Source organism: Podarcis gaigeae (assembly GCF_964106915.1).
Source record: "Podarcis gaigeae genome assembly, chromosome: 10".
NCBI lineage: Eukaryota > Metazoa > Chordata > Lepidosauria > Squamata > Lacertidae > Podarcis > Podarcis gaigeae.
Window position 1 is genome coordinate 56,651,827 of NC_139686.1, and position 15,030 is coordinate 56,666,856.

Genomic DNA, 15,030 nt, shown 5'->3' on the forward strand with positions numbered 1-15,030 from the left:
CAGGGATTGAAATCTGGGACCTTCAGTGTGCAACAAGTGTGGTCTGTCACTGAGTTAATGCTCACTGGGTATCTAATTCAGCTTACCTAAGCGACTCCCCCGAGATGCTAGGCTAAGTATTCTCCAAAGGACCCTAGGGGGCATCACATCACTAAAGCCAATTAATAATTTTCAAGCCTTTTATCATGCAAATTTAAACAGTAAGTGCACTTGGAAACAAGGAAGAGAACATTATTATGTAGGAAAGAAATGAAGATAGAAACAATTCAAAGAAACGCTAGTAAGATAATACACTTCAGGAAGTCATTTCATGTATAAAAAGAATTCATTTTTAAAAATGATTAAGTATTCATTTCAGAGGGAGAGAGAGAGAGAGAAATTACAATTGCAGATTGCCTAAGGGCATCCCCAGCCTGTCACTGTTTGGCAGGAGATATTCAAGTGCACACCGTAAATTTTGGTTTGTGCAATTAAAATAAACTAAAAGGCTCTGTTGTCCTTGTGCAACAAATCCACTTTAAAATAGCTTTTTTTTTCTTTTTGCAGTTAGGAAAGTGGTGGGGAAATGCAATGGGAATAAGGAATGAACAAATGATTAATGGTAAGACGTCCAAACACCTTACAAGCAAATCAGAATGAATGCGTGCCATTGATGAACTTCCCTACAAAAAAACCAGATTGCTTGCTCAAACAAGACCAGGTACCAGCTAAGCTCTGCAAGACTTGTACAAGCAACTCAGAATGAATGCTTCATAGACAGGGGGTATGGAGAAGACGTTATCTTTTGCACCCTTGAGATGTAAAGGTGTGTAGCATGATACAGAGTTGTGACCATGTGGCTGACTTTAGTCTACATCCCATCCCCTAGATCTCATAATATCTAGCCGGATGTGTGACATTACATTGACACATGTGACCACATACTTCCTGCCCTCCAAACCACTTCAGTGGCTGCTGTGTGTGAAAGAGAGGTTGGGGAGAGATAAATGACGGCTTTGGAGACTTGTTGCATGTCTGTTTTAACTACACATCACTGGGAGACATAGGAAATATATGGGGTGGCAGTGGCTACATGTGTTGTGCAGCAATGTGAAGGCCTGAGGGAAAGGTGGAACATCTCTCCCCCTCCCTGTTTTTAATGCCTCAAATCACAGCAAAAATTCCAAATGTAGATGTTTGTATGCTGCATAACCTGGGCCTTCATTATTAGAGCGCTCTGATTTTAATGTGGAGCCTGACCAGTCCTGGCAGAGTCAAAATCATGTGACAAACTACATTTCTGGCTTGTCAACCATTTCCTAAAGAACAGAGCAACCCTCGGTAACATAGACTTTAGCCTGTCTTAGACCATTAATGTAGTATGACAACCTTATTTGTAGATTTAATCAGCTAAAGTTGTGGAAAACATTTGTACGTGTTTTCAATTTATGCATTTTGATTCACCCTGCCCCCAACCCCCGAGCACCTAGCCATCTGTGAGCTATCGTAAGGTGAATTGATTTCTGTTGCAGGGAACAGGTGCCTTGGAGACAAAATGCTGCAATCTCTTACTCTGGGATAGAGCAATTACGGCATGTCAGTCACTGCAGATTTAATACTTATATAGTCCTGACATATTATTGGCAGTGAGGGGGAAAGCAACCCAAACGCCAGCTTTGCGTCTCAAAAATACAGCACCTTTAGCAAGCTAATGGAAGGGAGTGGGAAATTTTTGGAGGAAATGGGAAAAGTCATTACAATCAAGTTTTGGAATTGCATCTCAAAAATGAAAAAGGGAAAGGGGGGTGGGAGAGAATGGAAAGTCAGCCTATACAATCCCAACAGAATACACACATGCAAACTGAGCAGGCATCTACCTTCACAAAATGAATCAATCTTTGTGCCATTGTTTACCAATGAAAGACTAATGTCTGCAAGTATGCAAGATACACATACATCAAGGGAGGGGAAACTCAGGTCTGGAGGGGGGGCTTTTCAGGCTTCGGAGACTCGGCTTCTTCCCCCCAATGGTATATAATAATGTTTTGTAATTTATGACTTTTATAATTTATGATAATTTAGAATTTAAATGTATTTTCATGTAATATTTGATACTTCCAGCTGATGAAGGTGAATACATCGAAACAGGGCCCTATCCTGGTTTCTAATCCATAATTCACTTCTGACTTCTGCTCTATGATTGAAACTGAGTCTCCATCTGCAAGCTGTTAAATTATAAGGATCAACATTATTGTCGAGTAAAAAAGAAAAAATCTTTGTAACGAATTATTATGTTATACATATCTTTTTGAGTTTGAGTTTGTAATCTCTATTTGAGTTTGTAATCCTTATCAGAATACATACTTTTGAATGGATTAGTTTTTGTTACTATTGACTATTGATTTGTGAGTACGGACCACTCCCACTATTGAAACCTACATTGGCCTGAGTTCTTGGTGTGCTTTTTTCTTCCACTGCTTTGGCCATAGATAAGAAGGGCAAAGGGAAGAGAGTTGCTTACCATTTAAAGAGTCTTTAATGATCACAGCAAAAGAACAAAGCAGCCATTCTCGGAATGAAGATGTTCCCAATTAAGGTTTCCACCCACTTCCCCTCTAATCACTTCCATGCCTTGCAACCTGATCTCGCAACCACTGTGCTTTTTGAGTAGCCACCTTATCTGCTCTACATGACCTTGGACTGATAGGCTGGAGCTCTTTCTCTTCCTGTTCTTCTTCACTTTGCTGTTCACGCCCCAGGTTCATCCCAACTTTTGTCTTCAGAACTATGCCCCTCTGCAAACCACTGTTCCAAATCTATACTGCTCCACTGCTCCTGGGCAGCTTCAGGATCCTGGTCAGGAGCAGAGAGAAGGGGAGGCTCCCACTATTCCTCATCAGAGCAGGACTCCTCAGCCTGGTCTCTGACACCCCTCCAGGCTACTTTATCTAGCCCTCAGGACTGTCTACGGGCCACACCCTGCACTGGTTCTGCTCTGCAATTTCCTCTAGTGACTCTGTCTGCCTGGATTGTGTCCTTGAACTGTGATAAGACTTCTTGCTTGCTTGGATGAAGGGTGGAGAGTCGTGTGTCTGAATGCATCCACCGCCGGAATGCAGTCCCAAGGCGGCTGCCCATGAAGCTAGCAAGAGGTCTTCTCACAGCTCAAGGATGCAATCCAGTGATGTAGTCATAGTGAAAATCAATCCCCACCCCTGATGTCTAGATGCCCTGCTGGGTTGCAGGGACCTCAAGGATCACTGGAACCAATTTCTGCTTCTTTTCATTCATCCTGATATTTTGGAAGGGCACATGTTTGTGTAAACAGTTGATTTCCAGTTGCTATAGCAGAACCAAGAAAGGGAATCCAGCATGGATGTGTGCAAAGAGAAGTATGTTGAGCTAAGAAGGGTGGAGGGCAAGGTTTAAGATCCCGCTCTAGCAGGGTCTTCAAATGTATGTATATCGTTTGTTCCACGTGACTTGCTACTTTCCTCCCCAAGGAACGCCTAGCAAAGCATCACACTTAGGTAGGATGTATGTAGAATGCTTTCAGTAGTGAGAAATACTCTGTAAAACATTAACTACTGCTTTTATGCTGCCCTCCACACCTGACACTGGGAAGAATCCCATTTTGGGGGGGAGTTGATGTGTCTGGGTATGGAGCACACACACAGAGAACACATCCAGGGTTCCCCGAGAGATGCAACTCATCCTCAGTAAATCCTCCCTGCCCATCATAATGTGGTGACAGGCATTTTGCTAATACACAGCAGGAGCAGGAGCACATGGCAAAGTATGTGGGATGTAGATAGGGTCATGTCATTCTGACTAATCCCAAAGGCACAGCGACAGGGCCAAAGATACGCAGTGAGCTACACGGCTGAAAAGATCTGAATGTGGGCACAACACTTGCACAACACTTCTAAATAATTGCCAACCTAGCAGTTCGAAAGCACGTCAAAGTGCAAGTAGATAAATAGGTACCACTCTGGCGGGAAGGTAAACGGTGTTTCCATGCGCTGTTTCAGTTCTCCAGAAGTGGCTTAGTCATGCTGGCCACATGACCTGGAAGCTGTACACCGGCTCCCTTGGCCAGTAAAGCGAGATGAGCGCCACAACCCCAGAGTCGTCCATGACTGGACCTGATGGTCAGGGGTCCCTTTACCTTTACCTAGAGATCCCAATTGTTTTATTTAAGTGCAGTTATGCCACATTCCCCACTTCCCTTCAACCTTACCATTTTTATTTTTTTAAAAAAATTAAGTTCTCATTGTCCAAGGCTTCTGGACAGCTATAATAATATGTCAGAACCAAAATGTGAACTAATTATTCTGAAATTTGCTGTATTGAATTCTGCCTACCTATCACAACAGGGAAGGAACTGGCAGAACCTGCCAAAGTCTCCTCCTTTCCTTCCCTCCTCATCTTTCTGCTGCAGATCTTCTGAAGGAGTTGCTTTTAATGCAATGCGTCCAAAAGTTATTCCCTTGTCTCTGCTATGTACAACTAATTCTCATTTTCAACAGCTTAGCAATTCTGATAGATGTTCCAAATAAATTATTTAATCCAATCTTACACAGAATCTTTGGTCCAATGCAGGGTAATAAAGAAACATTCTTTTAAAACTCATGTCAAAATGGAACTCAGATCAGTAATACGTACAAGCAAGCTGCATCCAGATTAATTAAATTTCAACATGAAGATTTATTACTTGTGAGTTTCCATTAAAATCTCCTCTTTCCTTACATTTGCAGGAATCATGCGGCACATATGTCCATGTAAGCAACGCATACAAAAATAATGTACTGTTTCAAGTATTATTTACTTACACTCTTGAAAACGACACAAATGTAACAGCTGCAATGTTTGCTGTAGTGGGTAATTTTATTTTAGTGACATCTGCAAGTATTGTGTCCACAAAGGTAACTCAATTTCGCAAAGACTATTAAAAAAAATCAAACTATCAAGATCAATGTTAAATAAGATTCAATACTTTGGGATTTGGTTAGCAACGGCAATCAGAAATGCGTATTTTTGTAACGAAAACAACACGTAGAGAGAAAAAAGCCTGGCAAGCTGAAAACTGATATTGTAAAAGGAACAACACAAAGCACAACTCTTTAATTTAAGACGTTGATGAAGATGTTATGAAAGATTAAGACTGAGAATCTCTCTTTTGAATAGAGATGACCACTGAAAGTTGCGTGTCGAGGTCCCCAGGGCCACCCCAATAACTCAAACATCACACAGAATTTTTGTTTAAGTTTTTTGGCATAATTTTGGCCACAACTTTATTAAAATACAAAAATGTGAGTAGTTGCTTAGGCATTGCTTGCGACTATCTGCCCCCACTATGGGGGACAGACTGACATTCTGCACAATGCGAAAGTCAAAAAAGGGGAATACACTTGGGGGTAGCGACGGAGCAGGGAACCTGCCCTCAGCCCTCCCCAAATGCAACCAGGAGGTCATTGCTATGGCCCGAGCCCCCTTGACAGAGTGGACAAGCAATAGTTAGCCCCTGATTCCTTTAACGGAATCCCTTGCAGCAGCAGCATTAGAGGGGCAGGTGCAGCCCATCCATGCCCCTCAACCAAGCAAACCATAAACCAATGCCTAACCGTGAACCTTACAAGTTGTGACGATTTGCTACGCAGTAGGCAAAAACCAAATGGCCCCAGCCAATCAGCCAGATGGACAAAATTCCTACCAGGCCCCCGCTCCAAAGCAGACGACCCCATGACAGGCATAGCAAGGTCAAAGTGAACAACCCTATTCTAGGGAGGGAGGGACGGGCAATCCGATGCATGGGCGAAAAGAGGAAGCCCTAGCCTTGTGCAAGGAGTTTTAGCATTTCTGGCTGTCAATCAACAAATGGCAACATTAACTTCTTCCCAACAACAAGGGAAGCCCCAATCGCATCAATTAGCCCGCCCCCAACTTTGGAGTGTCCTGGCGGCCCCCACCGCAACACGTGCTCTCCATGAAGGAGAAAATGCTATGTCAAGGAGCGATGGCAGCAGGGTAGAATGGGGGTATACACTATAGGAAGCCTTCTGCAGGCAAAACTAAAAAATGGCAAAAGAAGAAATAGGAAAAAGAGCACACAGGTGTTGGGGTATCTCTGTGGTGGGTCAACACACACAAGAAAGACACAGTCTGGTATAACCAAGTGGAAGGAACTCACATTTCCTCTCTGTAAAGAGCTTCTGTCTGCACATTTTGTTATTAAACATTTACAGCAATAAAAATTTAAATGGTCAAGAAATCCTATGGACATTACTGTGCAAAGCTCCATGGCTAACAATGTCAAGAACTGCCAAGAGGAAAATGCTAAGGAGTTGGCTGTTCAAGCAACAGGGAAACCTGATAGCATGTAAGCAAAAGAGAGAAACAGTAACTGCTTTAGACAACTAAGATTCAAGGAAAGTGTTTTTTAAAGTGAGGCTTTGTGGAAAAGGTCACTGTCTGTGTTGGTGTCCTTTTGAAAGCATAAAGAAATAGAAAACTGCTAACAGAAGAGGAAAAAAAAGAATACAAATGTTCCACAAATAGCAACAAACATTTAAGTTGGCTGACAACAAGGGGAGAAACTAATTCAGTTCACTTTTAAATAAAGGATTCCTGGACCAATATGCAAACTGAAACACAACTACTTTTAAAATCCACGTTTCTCTGAATTTTGTGATGTAGTTTTCCAGCCCAAAAGTGCACAGGAGCACACATATCAGTGAAAATGATGTTTACAGGTACAATTCATTAGGGAAACAGCTAGCAAGGAATCACCTATTGTAGCAGAAATGCACACCAATCTGTAAAATAAATATTGCAAATTGATGGGGAAATGGGGCAAACAGAAGAAACTGAGAGAACCTGAATTTGACAGATTTAATAATAATAATAATTTTATTATTTGTACCCCACCCACTCGTTTTTAAAACTGACTTAAAAAGATAACCTCTCTGAGATATATATGAAGCTTTAATACAAGTACTTATAAAAATTGCAGATGGCAAGCATCATCTTAAGAGGAACTGACCTTTCCCCTCACAAAGGAGGCAACACTTTAGAAGAGACATTCCCTCCTAGGACACAGGTGCATTACCTAAAACACAGACATTTCTTGCTTCAGAAGCACAGTTTTTACCGGTGAGCAAATTTAAATTGATGGAGTAACAGACTGATTTCGACGATTCAAGACATTTAATTGGATCGCTTCCCTACTCACGTGTCATCCATCAGACTCCCAGCAGGGAATAACCATTAGAGAAATGTAGAGAAATGTTCTTAACGTGAAGAGGATCTGATTTCTAACATTATTGATAAAAATCCCTTTCCACTGGAAATGGCAAGTAAAGCAGCTGGTGATGCATGATCTTTACATGATCTTCTAACACTTGGCGCTTATCAGCACATCACTGATGCCTCTGATTATTCTCCAGATTAAAAGTAAAGGGACCCCTGACCATTAGGTCCAGTCATGAACGACTCTGGGGTTCCAGCGCTCATCTTGCTTTACTGGCTGAGTCATGTGGCCAGCATGACTAAGCCGCTTCTGGCGAACCAGAGCAGTGCACGGAAATGCCATCTACCTTCCCGCCAGAGCGGTACCTATTTATCTACTTGCACTTTGAAAATCTAGCTTGCCATCCTCTGCCCAGTTACCTGTGCTAAGCCTCATTAAACATGGAGATGATTATTTCTGAGTAGACATACAATGCTGTCAGAGTTGCCTCTAGGTCCCAGCTCACAGAGGACCAACGCTAGTCAGTAATAACGTATAAAAGTCTTTATTGAAGATTAGTTTCCATTTCCAAACCGCAGCGTGCAACTCTACGTCTTAGAACCTAGACCAGCGAAGCTCCATCTGAGTCTCCGCCTCCTAGACACCAGTTTAAGATTCTAGCCTTACTCCACCTCTTCCGTTGTTCTTTCCTCCTCTGGGTCCTTCTGCCCCCTGGGGTTTCCTCCTTTCTGGACTCTTCTGATGCTGACCCCCCTGAGTCTTGCCCCTCCTTCCGGCGGGCTTTAGGACCTGGCTCCCTATCCGGGCTACCTGCTGTGCCGCTCGCCTGTACATTTGAACTTGGCACGTGCGCCCAGCCGGTAACTTTCCTCTTGACCATTTCCCCGCTCTCCGATGGAGGCGTGGTCAATCCTGACTCATCTCCTCTCGCTGGTGGTGAAAACACTGGTCCCGATGCCTGGGACTCCCCCCCCCACTGCGCTCTGGTGGGGAAGCTGGTCCTGATTTCCAACTGCTGCTCTGGGAGTCCCCGCTGGCCCCTTCCTTCTGGGGTTTCCCCCTTGGCACCCCCCTTGCCCTGGCCATCGGCGCTCCCTTCTGTGAATCTTCCGATTCGCTGGAGAGGCTCGTGGAATCCCTCTGACCACTGTCACTGCCTACGCCCCCCTCGGATTCCTCCCCCTCGCTCTCCATTTCCTCCCTCTCCTGTGCCTCTGCTCCTGAGCCCCTGACAAATGCGTATCTGGTTTTTAGCTCCTGCAGAACAGGACTTGCCTACGCATCATTGCAGACTTTTTATATTTTCATTTTGCGGGGAGAAGGGATTCTTTAACATCCACCCACACGTACTGTGTCGTAGTATTTGCAGAAAGTAATTTCTAGGGACTACCTGACCTCAGATGAGCAAACTGCAGGAAAGATGCATCCTGGTTGCTAGGGGGAAAGAAAGAACAAACTACGGAGATTCCAAGGACTAGAAAATAAGACAAGCAGGGAAAGTGCACAAAAGTAGAAGAGGAAACAACAGCTCTTTAGGACTCCTGCGATTCCTATTGTCAGCTATCCAAACAACTTGCTTATCAATCACAGCTCTCTGACTTCGCTCACCAATACACTCTCTCACACACAAACACATAACAAACAACAAATGTACAGTCTGTGACCCCCTAGCTATGGGTGCATCTGAGGGCATCTTAATGCCTGCAGGCACTGGGTGTAAAAACTAGCCTAACTTAGGTAAAAGGTAAAGGTACCCCTGCCCGTATGGGCCAGTCTTGACAGATTCTGGGGTTGGTGTGCCCATCTCACTCAAGAGGCCGGGGGCCAGTGCTGTCCGGAGACACTTCCGGGTCACGTGGCCAGCGTGACAAAGCTGCATCTGGCGAGCCAGCGCAGCACACGGAAATGCCGTTTACCTTCCTGCCGGTAAGCGGTCCCTATTTATCTACTTGCACCCGGGGGTGCTTTCGAACTGCTAGGTTGGCAGGCGCTGGGACCGAAAGACGGGAGCGCACCCCGCCGCAGGGATTCGAACCGCCGACCTTTCGATCGGCAAGCCCTAGGCGCTGAGACTTTTACCCACAGTGCCACCCGCTTCCCAACCTAACTTAGAAAGCTAAAATTCACATTTATTTATCTGCCTAATTTTGCTTCTCCCCACCATTAGTTTGCCCCAAAGGGAATGCAGCCCTTGTGTTGAAAAAGGTTATATTAGCTTTCCGAAGCCATTTTGGCTTGCAGGGAGGAGAGTCTTTATTTAGACTGGAGAAACATCAGTTGCACCGTTCACACATACTGTAAACACACTGAGTGCAAACATATTATTAGACTGCAAACCTATTCTCTCTTGTAACCAAATAGTGCCTTGGTTATCAAATCTTAATAAAAAAAACTTTTGGCTTCACATGTTATCCTCTAATGGACAAGAATCTTAATCAGAGTATAAAGCTTGACTCTGGTCTGAATTCGTTTAAGGTAAGATTCCAAACTAAAGGTAATGGAGGGATAACCACAGCATCTCTGGTCAGTGGAAAACATGAAAAAATTGCACTGATTAACTGTACAATACGCAAGTTAGTCCCATCCCTTTCGCCATTCACATTGTCTCTGGTGGTGGTACCCCGAGAACAACTTCTGAAACATTTCAACATTCAGGCAGGATGGCAAGTGAGAACATAGGAAGCTGCCTAACACAGAGTTGGGCTGACGGTCCACATAGCTCAGTATTCTCTCAGTACTGGCTCATAGCAGCTCTCCAGGGTTATAGAAAGCCTCTCCTCCTTACAGAGGGGAGGAGTTGTGAGCAGGAGCCGTTTCCCGTGTTGGCAGGGCACGTTCCAGCCCCTGCCCAGCTGGCCTGGCTGCCGTGCCACACCCCCAGGTAACCAGCCAATCAGGTGGAGGCTTGGGGGCGGGGTTTTGTCACTCAAATGTGGCTGCAGCAGCACTTCCCTTTCATTCCGCTGCTGGTTTTCGACGTTCCAACCTTCTGAAGAGAAGGGTTTGGCGAGGCTCCCATAGCCCTATGGCCATTGAAAAATCCAGGGAACTCTTAAATTGTGTTGTGGCACGCAAATTGCGCTATATGTATGACCATGTGATTCTGCATGCTGACATCCGGTTCAGCGAGTTGTCTTTGTTTCGAGATGACGGTGTTCACCTTTCGGATCTTGGCAATGATATTTGGCTGGCTGACATCATCAGAAGCCTTAGGGATCGGTTGTAGCTATGAGGGTATTGGCGGTAAGCCTCTTCTGGCTTGGGTGGCGGTTAGGCATTGGAATATGTTTGTGTATTGGAGGGCAATGTGTGGACATCACTTACCCCTCCACTTTATGGGTATTCCGGTAAAGGAATCTGGTGGTTGTGGATCCTGTCCGATGCCCTTGCTGGTGGCCAGGGCCATGGCACGACCCCCGGTGACATCAGGGGGAGCTTTCAGTTGTATTTGCATCAACAGGCTCCTCCCACTGGTGGATAACCCTTGTTAGACTCACCCCTCCCTGAGGGGGTGGAGTCATGCTCTGTTGTTTTATGCTATGCCTAAGCCAATACCTCTCACATGCTGTAATCAATAAAGTTGCGGCCTTTTTTAGCCCATTAACCTAATATACTGTGTCCATGTGTCTTTCTCATCCCCAAGCCGGTGGCGGGTCCTTGAATCACAAAGAGGACACTCCCAATTCCTACCTAGAGATATCAGGGACTGGACATAGGAATGGAGATGCTCTACTGGTGTGCCCTTCCCAAGCTTGCGATATACATTTGACTGTGTTGTTGTTTGGTTCTTTAGTTGTGTCCGACTCTTCGTGACCCCATGGACCAGAGCACGCCAGGCACTCCAGTCTTCCACTGCCTCCCACAGTTTGGTCAAACTCATGCTGGTAACTTCGAGAACACTGTCCAACCATCTCGTCCTCTGTCGTCCCCTTCTCCTTGTGCCCTCCATCTTTCCCAACATCAGGGTCTTTTCCAGGGAGTCTTCTCTTCTCATGAGGTGGCCAAAGTACTGGACCCTCAGCTTCACGATCTGTCCTTCCAGTGAGCACGCAGGGCTGATTTCCTTAAGAATGGAGAGGTTTGATTTTCTTGCAGTCCATGGGACTCTCAAGAGTCTCCTCCAGCACCATAATTCAAAAGCATCAGTTCTTCGGCGATCAGCCTTCTTTATGGTCCAGCTTTCACTTCCATACATCACTACTGGGAAAACCATAGCTTTAACTATACGGACCTTTGTTGGCAAGGTGATGTCTCCGCTTTTTAAGATGCCGCCTAGGTTTGATATTGACTGTACGTTTCACTGTAGTTACTACTAAAGCAGCAGGTTGCCTGCCCCCAAATAACATCAATAAAACCAACCAAGCTTCTATTTTGCCTCTTTTTAAAAAAGATGGTGCCTACTTTGGCACACAATTTCCCCACCTTGTGGAGCACACATTTCTTGTGAATAACCATCCCGGTGCAACACTTACTGTGGTCTCGATGCTTCGGCCTGATCTGTCTGGAGTTTCTCTCCTCCCTCCACTTCCATCGTGCAGTAAACAATGCGGTTGGGAGCAAGTGACTTCAAGCCTTGGACTTCTGCTATAACAATCTGAACAAAGAAAACAAGACACAGCAAATGAACATCAACCGTTTGAAACAAAAGCAGTACACATGTTACCACATTATCATCAAGTATAAAAAGTAAGACTCAGATGGTTCTGTAAAAATGCGAACTTTATACGTCGCGCATCCAGAAGCAGGCTTATGTGTGCAGATAATCCTCCATTCTAAGCGGTGCTCTGGAATAAAACAGCAGCAACCAACATACACAGCATACGTGGTTGTATGTACTGTGATCTGTACCAGACTGGGTCCGCACTTGGCGCCTATCAGGTAAGGTTTGACAGTTATCCTTCTAGGATGAAGCCCAATCCAACGATTGATCAGAACTATGAACACCGATAGCACAAGAATATCTGTTTGGTGGATGCAAGATCAAGGCTATGTCTACAATCCTGAAAGATGCATTTAATCTAATGTAATCTAGTGGTGACCGCGTGGCCTAATGGATAAGGCGCCTGACTTCGGATCAGAAGATTGAGGGTTCGAGTCCCTTCGTGGTCGATACATTGGGACGCGGGTGGCGCTGTGGGTTAAACCACAGAGCCTAGGACTTGCTGATCAGAAGGTCGGCGGTTCGAATCCCCGCAATGGGGTGAGCTCCCATTGCTCGGTCCCTGCTCCTGCCAACCTAGCAGTTCGAAAGCACCTCAAAGGGCAAGTAGATAAATAGGTACCGCTCCAGCGGGAAGGTAAACAGTGTTTCGTGTGCTGCTCTGGTTCACCAGAAGCGGCTTAGTCATGCTGGCCACATGATCCTGAAGCTGTACGCCGGCTCCCTCAGCCAATAAAGCGAGATGAGCGCCGCAACCCCAAAGTCAGTCATGACTGGATCTAATGGTCAGTCATGCAAAAGAGAACACCAACAACACCCTGAAGTTGTTGTTATATTATTGAACAGTACAGCGAACATACAAAATTGTATTCTGAGCTTCTTTTGTGCAAAGTGCTTTTAAGCTACCAAACTAGGACAAAACAAGTATTTTCCATTTTAAGATGCAAACTCTATAGCACTTGTGCAGAAAAACACAAAACACGACAATAGAGTTTCAAGATCTAAAGCCAAAAGGCAATTTAATATATAAAAAACACTTTATGGCCTTTGTATCCCTTCTATAGTGGGTTGCTCTGAGTGTGTAGTTCACCTTTAACAACAAAAACTAGTTTATCAATTGTGCACATGTTGCTCAAAAACATTTTAGGAGTGGATTAAAAAAATGTGAAGTTTTGAAGCTAATCTCCCTTTTCATAACTTGATGCAATCCTTCAACACCAGTGATGTCCTTGAATAAAAATTTGAAAAACTAGTTAGACTTAACACTAAGGTTCTGAGAAATACTTGTGCTCCTAATGAACTTCAGGGATATGAATGGGTGCACATGAAGAACCTCTTATGATATACAAGTTTATTGATAGAAATGTGTCAAAGTACCCAAGGGAACATCTTTGGATCCAGCCTGCTATCAGTGAAGAGGTTGAGTGCTTGACACAAACCTATGCGGATATGGCCATGTTTAATTTTATTTTAGCGTGTATCACTGAGATACAGTCATTACCCAACACCACATAAGCTACTTTCAACTAGCAGTCATTCACAACAAGGACTTGTTTTACCAGCAAAGAAGACTGAAACTAATTAATTCAACATCAAAAGCAAATTAAACCTAGGGACTATGGCATCTGTATAATCCCTATTGGTTTTAGGGAGATTTGCTTCCATGAAGTTTTTGATTAATCATACCATGCCCGGACTGAATATCTCTCCATATTTTTAAAGGACCATTCAACCTCCACTGAAAGTGGGGAAATATTTGGTGACTATTTGAGGGGATGAAATTCTAGGGCATTTTTGTTCAGGGTGCGGGTATTTTTCATTCTTACCTTAATACAGGGGTAGGCAACAGTTTGTTTTCACTACAACTCCCAGCATTCTTGACCACTAGCCATGCTGACTGGGGCTAATGGGAGTTATGGTCCAGAACATCTACAGAGCACTACATTGGCTACCCCGGCTTAATATGAGGTGGCCTAGGGCTTGTTTTTGCTTTTTCTTCTTTTTATTGGAGAAAAAGCCATGCTGTAGCACCATTCCCTATTACAGGAAGGAAGGAAGCCTGTTCCTGTCAGTCGAGGCTTTTTCCTCAGTCAAAAATACCTTACATATTAAGGTAAGAACTAACCAGAACCTCAACCCACCCAAAATCTTATGTGTTAGACCCAGGTTTGGGAAACCCTTCATGCCAGCTGTTTTTGGACTACAATTCCCATCATCCCTGACTACTGGTCCTGCTAGCTAGGGATGATGGGAGTTGTAGTCCAAAAACAGCTGAAGGCCCAAGTTTGGGAAACGCCTTCTTAGTGTCTTAGCTTGAATCAAGAACCCAAAATGTTGATAGGCATTTTCACTCCACCTCAACTTACTTCTGTGATACTTTGGCCCAACACCAGATTTTCCTTTAAGGCTTGTTTTCAATTTTGGGATGGAATAAGGTACAGTAGCCAAAAACCAAAATGGCACTGCTCACAGAGAGGAAGAGCTATTTGCCTTTTCATGCATTCGCTCTGCAAAAGGCTTCAGTAGCATGGTGGAAGAACAACATGAACCACAAAATGCACCACCACAAAATGGGCTAGGTGCAAAGTGGACTCTTAGCCCAACTGCCCAAAGCTCTATTTTCATTACGCTACTGTAGCTCTGCCTCTGGATGGATGTAAGAATTGGGGGGCTCTGCTTTTGCATTTGCTACAGCAGTTCATAGAATCATAGAATCATAGAGTTGGAAGAGACCACAAGGGCCATCGAGTCCAGTTCCCAGTGCTGATGAGCCAAGCAGCCTCCTGAATTAAATAGCTTGTCTTTTTCCGGAGTAAAGGTAAAGGGACCCCTGACCATTAGGTCCAGTCGTGACCGACTCGGGTTGCGGCGCTCATCTCGCTTTATTGGCCGAGGGAGCTGGCGTACAGCTTCCGGGTCATGTGGCTAACATGACTAAGCCACTTCTGACGAACCAGAGCAGCGCACGGAAACACCGTTTACCTTCTTGCCGGAGTGGTACCTATTTATCTACTTGCACTTTGAGGTGCTTTCGAAATGCTAGGTTGGCAGGAGCAGGGACCGAGCAATGGGAGCTCACCCCGTCGTGGGGATTCGAACCGCCGACCTTCTGATCGGCAAGTCCTAGGCTCTGTGGTTTAAC

At 44.6% G+C, this 15,030-nt stretch overlaps 1 protein-coding gene across 18 annotated transcripts in view; it reads right to left on the bottom strand.

Moving 5' to 3' along the window:
* CADPS2 (calcium dependent secretion activator 2) overlaps positions 1-15,030 on the bottom strand; it is a 333,758-nt gene that overhangs the window by 183,776 nt on the left and 134,952 nt on the right. For all 18 annotated transcript variants that reach the window (XR_014555332.1, XR_014555333.1, XR_014555334.1 and 15 more), the window contains exon 6: positions 11,701-11,822. Coding sequence is in view for 14 of the 18 variants with exons in the window: in XM_083698926.1 (XP_083555052.1) it covers positions 11,701-11,822 (122 nt within the window). In the remaining 4 variants the exon portion in view is untranslated. The remainder of the gene's footprint in view (positions 1-11,700; positions 11,823-15,030) is intronic.